The sequence below is a fragment of the Arachis stenosperma genome, chromosome 1, assembly GCF_014773155.1.
Source record: "Arachis stenosperma cultivar V10309 chromosome 1, arast.V10309.gnm1.PFL2, whole genome shotgun sequence".
NCBI classification, from domain to species: Eukaryota; Viridiplantae; Streptophyta; class Magnoliopsida; order Fabales; family Fabaceae; genus Arachis; species Arachis stenosperma.
In genome coordinates this window covers 12415773-12425583 of record NC_080377.1, presented here as the reverse complement: position 1 = coordinate 12425583, position 9811 = coordinate 12415773, and the positions used below count along the sequence as shown (strand labels likewise).

Below are 9811 nucleotides of genomic sequence, written 5' to 3'. Positions count from 1 at the left end.
GCTTGACAAACGGCCTCCTCAATGAGAACTTCCGAAAACACCTTACCACGAAACCGGTTTGGACAATGCATGAAATCCAGACGGTGGCCAAGGAGTACATAAACGACGAGGAAGTCAGCCGAGTCGTGGCTGCCAATAAGCGGCAGTCCGGCTACAGCCAAGCTCGTCAGCCCGGTGGGGACGGTGAAAGAGCAAAAGAAAAGGCCAGGGAGGACGCATCAAACAAAGCACCCAGGCCGTTTCCTCGAGTCGGAAAGTTCGCTAACTACACCCCACTCACTCTCCCCATCGTAGAAGTTTATCAGCAAATAGCTGAGAAGGGAATTCTTCCGAAGCCTCGACCACTTAAGGACCGTACGGGAGGAAACAAAAACCTTTACTGTGATTACCACAAGGGTTATGGCCATCAAACACAGGACTGTTTTGACCTGAAGGATGCACTGGAACAAGCGATACGGGAGGGAAAGTTAGCAGCGTTCTCCCATCTCATCAGGGAGCCAAGAAGACGTTATCGCGATCAAGATGAGGAAGGCAAGACCCGTTCGGCCAAGCGGCGACAGGAACCCGAGGACAGAGACCACGGCCTCACTGTGATAAACGTGGTAACGGCAAAAAACGCTGCACCAAAATCCCGGTCGGCACACAAGAAAGACGCTAAGGTTCTGGCGATCTCATCCCCGCCGGTGCAAAGCTCTAAAAAACCTCCATCCATTTCTTTTGGCCCGGAGGACCAGTGGTTCAACGACGCCCCGGAAAACCCCCCCATGGTCATAACGGCCAGGGTGGGAACCGGCCTCGTCAAACGGATCCTTGTCGACACAGGAGCTGATTCAAACATCATGTTCCGCAACGTGTTCGACGCGCTAGGGCTAAAGGATGCCGACCTGACGACTCACCAGCACGGGGTTATCGGGTTAGACGACCACTTCATCAAACCGGACGGAGTCATATCCCTACCAATCTCGGTGGGGCAAATCCAAGGCCGAAGGTCGGCGATGGCCGAGTTCGTAATCCTCCGAGATTCCACAGCCTACAACATCATCTTGGGAAGAAAAACAATCAACGATTTTGAAGCCATAATCAACACCAAGCTGCTAGTTATGAAGTTCGTTGCCGATGACGGATCCATAGGCACCATAAGGGGAGACCTCGAGACGGCGGTCGCTTGTGACAACGCCAACCTTTCCCTTCGAAAGAAGTCCAAGGAAGCATCCGGCGTGTTCCTAGCCGACCTTGATGCCAGAGTGGAAGACAAGCCGAGACCAGAACCAGAAGGGGACCTGGAGAAGTTTAGAATCGGTGACGAAGAGGAAAAGTTCACATTCGTCAACAAGAACCTCCCACATGAGCTGAAGGAACCTTTGATCGAAATGATAAGGGCCAACAGGGACTTGTTCGCCTGGATACCAGCCGACATGCCGGGCATAGATCCAAAAATCATCTCACATCATCTAGCCGTCAAGGCGGAAGCACGCCCAGTGGCTCAACGGAGGAGAAAGATGTCGGCGGAAAGAGCAGAGGAGGTAGCCAAGCAAACGGCCAGCCTCCTAGAAGCAGGCTTCATACGGGAAGTGGATTACTCGACATGGCTCTCGAATGTGGTATTGGTGAGAAAACACAACGGCAAATGGAGAATGTGCGTGGACTACTCTGACCTTAACAAAGCATGCCCCAAAGATTGCTTCCCCCTCCCCAACATAGATGCACTCGTCGACGCCGCGGCGGGATACCGGTATCTAAGTTTCATGGACGCCTACTCCGGTTACAATCAGATACCGATGCACCGTCCCGACGAAGACAAGACGGCGTTCATAACGCCAGGAGGAACTTTTTGCTATAAGGTAATGCCGTTCGGCTTGAAAAATGCGGGGGCGACATATCAAAGGCTGATGAACAGGATATTCCACGACCTCATAGGGAAAACAGTCGAAGTTTACGTGGACGACATCCTGGCAAAAACAACACGACCTGACGACCTCTTGAACGACCTGGCAAGTGTATTTGCGTCCCTCCGTCAACACGGTATGAGACTGAACCCCCTCAAGTGTGCCTTCGCCATGGAAGCCGGCAAGTTCCTGGGATTTATGATAACTCAGAGAGGGGTAGAAGCTAACCCGGAGAAATGCCAGGCAATACTCCAGATGAAGAGCCCGGGCTGCATCAAGGACGTCCAGAGATTGGCAGGACGATTGACCTCACTATCCCGATTTCTCGGAGCTTCGGCGACAAAGGCCCTGCCATTCTTTAACCTCATGAAGAAAGGAATGGCGTTTGAGTGGACACCCGCATGTGAAGAAGCTTTTCAACATTTCAAGGAAATCCTGGCGGCACCCCCCGTTCTCGGGAAGCCAAAGGACGGGAAACCACTATACCTATACCTCGCTATAACAAGCGAAGCCCTGGCCGCAGTTCTGGTACGGGAGGACGGGAGAGCTCAACAGCCAGTCTATTTCATAAGCAGGGCCCTGCAAGGGGCAGAATTAAGATATAGCAAGTTGGAAAAGCTAGCCTTAACACTCCTAACTTCCTCGAGAAGGTTAAAACAGTACTTCCAAAGTCACCAAGTGGTCGTCAGAACGGACCAAGGGATCCGGCAAGTTCTCCAAAAACCCGATCTGGCGGGAAGGATGATGACTTGGTTCATCGAACTCTCCCAATATGACATACGGTACGAGCCTCGGCAAGCCATCAAGGCGCAGGCCATGGCGGATTTTTTAGTTGAAGTAACGAGAGACCCAAGCGAAGACGTGGGTACACGGTGGAAGCTCCATGTGGACGGAGCCTCCAACCAGACCTTTGGAGGTGCCGGGATCATCCTGGAAAGCCCGATTGGGGTTGTATACGAACAGTCGGTCAGATTCGAGTTTCCCATCTCGAACAACCAGGCAGAATATGAAGCCCTTATAGGAGGCTTAACCCTAGCGGCAGAAGTCGGCGCGAGAAGACTGGAAATATGCAGTGACTCCCAAGTCGTCACTTTCCAAGTAAACGGTAGCTACCAAGCCAAAGACCCCTTGCTTCAGAAGTACCTGGAAAAGGTTAAAAGCTTGAGCCAAAAGTTCGAAGAGGTCACGGTCCACCACGTACCTAGAGAAAGGAACACACGGGCAGACCTCCTGTCGAAGTTAGCTAGCACTAAGCCGGGAGAAGGGAACCGATCTCTCATCCAAGGCATGACGAGAGAACCGGCAATCGCACTGCACGTAACAAGCCTGGGCTCTTCATGGCTAGACCCCATCACCGACTTCCTGGAACACGGCAAACTCCCCAATAATGAAAAGGACGCGGCAAAATTGAGAAGGGAAGCGGCCAAATACGCCGTCATCTAAGGACAGTTGTTCAGGAAAGGGCTCAACCAACCCCTACTGAAGTGCCTACACCCCGATCAGACGGACTACGTCCTAAGGGAAGTCCACGAGGGCTGCTGTGGGCACCACATCGGAGGCAAGGCCCTAGCGAGGAAACTAATCCGAGCCGGATACTACTGGCCGTCGATGATGGCAGACTCCAAAGAGTTCGTCAAAAAATGCGTAAAGTGCCAACAGAACGCCAACTTTGCAAGGGCGCCGGCCTCCGAGTTAAGCTTGCTGACGACTTCTCGACCATTCTCTCAATGGGGAGTCGACCTCTTAGGGCCTTTCCCAGTTGGCCCGGGGCAAGTCAAATACCTCATTGTTGCAATTGACTACTACACCAAATGGATAGAAGCCGAACCGCTAGCCAGCATATCCTCATCTAATTGTAGGAAGTTCATGTGGAGGCAGGTGATAACGCGATTCGGGATACCGGAAGTCGTCATCTCCGACAACGGCACGCAATTTACCGATAAGAAGTTCATGGAATTCCTCAACGACCTGGGCATAAAGCAAAGGTTCTCTTCGGTAGAACACCCTCAGACGAACGGACAAGTGGAGTCCGCCAACAAGGTTATCCTCTCAGGGCTAAAAAAGAGGTTGGACAACAAAAAGGGTGCTTGGGCCGACGAGCTAGCGTCGGTCCTCTGGTCCTACCGAACAACCGAGCAATCCTCCACCAAGGAAACTCCTTTCCGGCTAACGTACGGAGTGGATGCAGTAATACCCGTAGAGATCGGTGAACCAAGTCCGCGGTTGCTATTGAAAGGAGTAGAGGAAACCGTAGAAAAGGACCTGATAGATGAAGCCCGGGAAATGACCCATTTGACAGAAACGGCGCTAAAACAAAGAATGGCTCTACGCTACAACACCAAAGTGCTCAAGAGGGAATTCAAGCCAAACGACCTCGTCTTGAGGCGAAATGATATCGGCCTGCCGACCCCCGGAGAGGGCAAGCTAGCGGCGAACTGGGAAGGCCCCTACAGAGTCAAAAAGGTGATGGGAAAAGGAGCCTTTAAGTTAGAAAAGCTAGATGGCAAGGAGGTCCCGAGGACATGGAACGCGGACAACCTTAGAAGATTCTACTCCTAGAGGACGGAACGACATGCCGGCTAATCTAGCTAAGTAGTTAATTTGTCATTTAAACTTTATGGTAGCTTTTAAGTCCTTTATGTGGTTACCGAATAAGATATACTTGTGCAAATTCTCCACCCTATTTTATCCCCGCTTTTCAGATAAACCATCTCGTCGTGACTAACGACGACGCGCGACCCGGGACTGATCACCCCGGGAGATCATCAACTACCGTTGTAACAAATAACCACACGAAAGGTCACGGGCCGCCGCTATAAACGACTACAAACCAAAAACGGTTAATACAATAACACGATCAGACGAATAAACGACAACTATAAACCAAAACGGTTAGAAGCGATAACGCGACCAGACGAATAAGAAAAGGCTTATCGCGATAATACGAGCAAGCGACCAAAAAAGGTCATTGTTCACAAGCCAAAATAAAAACGGCAAAGATCAAATTGTTCATAAGCCAAAACGGCTAAAATCAAGATTATTTACAAGCCAAAACAAGACGGCTAAACAAGAACTTTAAAACGAAGGATTCATTTCTTGGGAACATCGACAACTTGGCCATCCTTAATGATTTTGCGAACGCCGATTGCCGAGGTGTCGAACTCAGGAGCAATGACTTTGACCTGAGCCTTAAGAGCCTCTTCGGTCGCCAGAATCGCACCCTTTCCCTGCTTGACGACGTCTTTATACTTCGCCTTCCATGTTGCCAGCTCGGTTTCCGCGGCCTGCTTCTCTTTCTCGACCTCGGCCACACGCTTCTGCGCCGCGCCGACCTGCTTCTCCAAAGCCATTTCACGCTCGACCAAACGTTCAATCGTCGCGTCCGACTCTTTCTGTTTTTTCTCAGCAGTTGTGGCCTTCTGTTCGACGGCAGTAGCTTTCTGCTCGGCAGCGGTAGCTTTCTTCTCGGCGGCGTCCAGTTTTTCTGAAGACTGAGTCAATTGCTCCCGAAGGGTCTCAACTTCACTTTTTAGTTCGTTATTAGCCTTCCCGGCAGAATCCAACCTCCTGCGGAGGGACTCCATCCCGGACAGTTCGAACTTGGCCTTCCGAGCTATGACTGCGCCGCGCAGAAGAGTGCGGTACATCCACCTCGCCTGCCCGGCAAGGGATGACTCGTGGAAATACTCCTCGGTACCGGGGATCAGCTGGGAGTCTATGAAGTGCCCGGCGTCAAAATTCCTTTCCATGACGGTGAGGACGCCCTCAGGGCTAGACGACGTTGTAGAGGCCTTCTTTCTTTTCTTCGGGTTGGGGACCTCTTCCACCTCAACATCCGCTTTAGGCACGGAACCCCCAGTTCCAATCACCTCGCGGATAGGGAAGGCATGGACGGCCTTGCCACCGTCAACCACGGTACCTTGAGCCGAGGTGCCGATCCCGTCAGTCTCGGCCCTTTGCTCGGGAGCATCCTTGTCCTCCGGAGGAGCATCAGGCCCCTCGGGGGTGGGTTGCTCGTCACCCTCCTCGTCGTCACCATTGCCTAAAAAGGTCTGAAACAAGTCGGGAAGACCCGTCACCGACGCAGACATATCCACTGCAGGAAAACAAAGAAGGTCGGTTAATCGCCACATAATATCAACAGAAGGAAAAAAGACAAAGGGTAAAGTAAAAAGCTTCTCACAAATATAATTACGACCGGACTCCCGGTCACCCATGAGAAGGTGGGGATTTACTTGGTTCTTCCCAAAAACTGCCATCAATACCTCGGCAATTTGCTTATCCACCTTCGACATACTCCTATAAGTTACCTTAATAAAAGTATTGGACCCTGCCCCGAAACTCCAGTAAGTCGGGATGAGCCGTACCCCCTCCAAAGACAACCAAAAGGGATGACGACCTTTGACAGGGCGGACCTTAAAATACTTGTCATTAAACCCATGGTAAGAATCTTCAAACAAACCGAAGATCTTCCGACCCTGGGCAGACCGGAAGGACATGAACCCTTTTTTGTGTTTCCCCTCCTTAGAAGGGTTTGTGAGGGTAAAGAAGAAAAGGTAAACATCCACGGACACCGGCAGTTCGAGATATTCACAGACCATCTCGAAACAGCGGATCGAGGCCCAACTATTCGGATGCAACTGCGACGGTGACACGGAAATCCGATTTAAAAGCGCCATTTGAAAGGCTGAAAACGGAATACGAACTCCGACTTGAGTGAACATGGCTTTGTAGAACCAAATCCAGTCGGCGACCTGGCGGGGTTGGAAGTTAATTTCGTACAATCGCTCGTGAGGAGCCGGGACGAAAACGTCATAATTAGCCTCCTCGTCAGTCCCTCCACACAAGTACCCGGCTTGTCGGAACTCGGTGAGCTCCTCCTCGCCCATTTGGTTGGGTGATTCCTTCACGTCGGAAACAACCCAGGCATACGGATCATACGCCGCGGGGTTAACGGAAGTCCGGGAGACCGTGCGAGCCATACCTACACGGGGGGATCATCCAGTTAGTCTAAGAGATCGGTAGATCGGTTGCTCAGTTCAAAGCACACCACTACTCCCCAACTAAGGACAAAACACTAGAGGTAGACAGGGAAAAGCCTACCCTGGAATGGCTCCCCCCCTAACACGTATAACCGCCATTGGAAGGCCACACAACAGTAACAGAACCATGCAACAAGCATACAAAAATAAGGTATAAAAGGGAGAATGATTCGAAAGTTACCTTAATTGGTGAAAAGAAGAGGAAGTTGCGAATCTGGAAAAATGCAAGGCACCACAGCAATATACACAGAAATCTCGTAACGGAGGTGAAGAAGGAGAGGAATGGGAAGTGTGAAAAAGTACAGAAGCACAAAACCGATCATTTAAAAACCACCCCAGGAAGCGCGAAACGACTGGGGGCAAGATGGTCTTTTCAAACAGGGTTTTCCACCCCATTATGAGCATTCAATGCTCGGCACAAGGAACGAAGCGATGAAACGGTTGCTTACGCAACCCAGGGGACACGCGCGTTGGGGGCATATCCCTCCCACGAGCGGCCGACCAGACGAGATACGAGACGACACGCCACTGGTAGCTCCCACGACTACCATTGGCGCGTGGGGGCACTGTTACGGCCTGGCCCAAGGTCCGCACGGGTCGACCCGACCCAAGTTCTACCCGACCCGGACACGCGCCCTCCAACCGACCCGGACACGCGTCCTGTACGGTCGGCACGCGGCTGCAGGACAATGTCCTTGGGGGTATGGGCCTGTCCTCTCAAGGGGGCCCACTACTGACATGTATATAAGGGGAAGATTGGCTCTTCCCCCGAGGTACGTAATATTCTTTCACCTCGTTATTCTGCCCGCCTGCACATCGCTGACTTGAGCGTCGGAGTGTCTTTGCAGGTGGCACCCCCCCTCACCTACTCTCCAGGACGAGTGCTCGTTTGCTCAACTTATCCGCAACCAGTGCGACCCAGACCAAGGCGTCCTTGCCCCTTCACTTGCACACCCGACCTGTCCGGAACCCGACAACCGTACAGATCTAATCATGCCAATCCAGCTGAGATTTTTGTCAAGATTCATATAGGTTATTGCATTGCCTATTATAAAACAAAATAAGCAAAAATAGTTTTTACTGCTAATTGAAGGTATGGTTATAGAAGAAGCATCATAATCTGTTAATGTGTTAGTGTCTTGGTTGGTTAAAAATCCATTCATATTTTGTTGGGGTATTTGAGCTTCATTTAAATGTTTGTCGTTAGTCAATGAGTTATTGCATATACACACCAAAATTCGAATCCTAGATACTTGTTTAAATAGACTAATGAATTATCTATTAGACTAACGCAAGTTGGTTATTTTGGTGATATAAGCTAGGAAGAGTTTCAAGTGTACTGAGAATACTAGTGTTTCAGTTGTTTTAACCGTTGATCTAAATTATAAAAAATATATATAATATATATTAATTAAAATCAACAGTTAAAAAAACTGAAACACCGGTATTTTTGATCCACTTGAAATTTTTCCTATAAATTATACCCATTCTACCAAAGTGATTTAACATTAACATTAACATTCCACCTATATCCTCCCATATGATCCATGATATTTGATTTGGCCCAATGGGTCTATTATTGCCTTAAAAAACCATAAGACTTTATACATTATTACACTAGTTTGGCCAAAAACTTGTACAGGTAGAATTAATCAAATTTAATTCCAAAAAATTCAGATCCAAGAAGAAAAAAAAAAAAAAACAAGTTTAATAAATTTTCAAGACAATTTTTTTTTATAGAAATTTCAGGAAATTTAAATATCAAATTTATTAGTTAGTATCTATCTGGATTTTAAAGTTATATCATGAATCAAAATTAAGTGGTATGATGAAATAGAAAATCGCTTTCAAAGTTTATGAAATTTTATACAATTGAACTGTATAATAAAATATCTCAAATTCAACTATTGGATTTGTGAAACTTATAATTTATATAAAAAAATATAAGGCTTAAATATGATTTTCCCTTTTTATAGTAATCATGTGTGATCTGTTGATAACTTCTAATCATACTAACTAATTGATGTGTGCACTACCATCTAATTAAGAAGCATATGAAATCCAGAGAGAGAGAAATCAATTCTTTTTATTTAAAATTATCAGTTTTCTTTAACTACACTATATATAATCACATCAATTAATGTCCTTTATAGTTTTTGTAGTTCTAATAAATTTGGGTTTTGATTGTGGGCGCATAAGAATTTATATTGGGACAAACATAAACTAGTGGATGCAAACCAATAAGGGACCTACAAATATTAATCCAACTTCATGATTTTTTTCTACTCCTACCAATTAAGTCAATTTTCATTTGGAATATGATTCTTATCTTTCATTTGGATGATAAATTGTCAAATCAGCTTGGATTCTTTAACAGTCCAATCACTTATCATTCACTTATTCAGACTATGAAAATTACTTACACACAACTCTTAATTACTAAATTATGATTGATTTAATCAACTTGAATTAGTTAAGTTGTTAGTCCATAAGTTTGAATTTTACTTTGTACATGTAATAATTTATTGACCAATTACAAATCTTTAAATAAAATTTAAATCTGCAACAAATTAATATTTAGCCTGTCAAGACTAAAAAATACTGTAAACAAAAACAAATTATGATTAATTTTATAATTTTATATTATATAACATATATACATCTATATCAATAACTTAACTTATTGGTTTTGAAAATTTATGATTGTCTACTTTAACTCTATGACAGATTTTTTCCTTGCCCATAACTCAAACTCAAGAACATTGAAAAGAGAAAATAAGAAGTAAAAACAAGAAACATGATTTTATTGTTTTCTCTTTTTTTCTTTATAAAATCCAAAAAACACTTGAAATAAAAATGGACAATAAAAATGCAAACCAAACG

At 46.8% G+C, this 9811-nt stretch overlaps 1 protein-coding gene across 1 annotated transcript; it reads left to right on the top strand.

Moving 5' to 3' along the window:
* The first annotated feature begins 2141 nt into the window (after positions 1–2141).
* On the top strand, positions 2142–3329 carry LOC130975385 (uncharacterized). Its single transcript, XM_057900191.1, has one exon. It carries the CDS (start codon positions 2142–2144, stop codon positions 3327–3329), a length of 1188 nt encoding a protein of 395 aa, XP_057756174.1.
* Positions 3330–9811: the final 6482 nt, after the last annotated feature.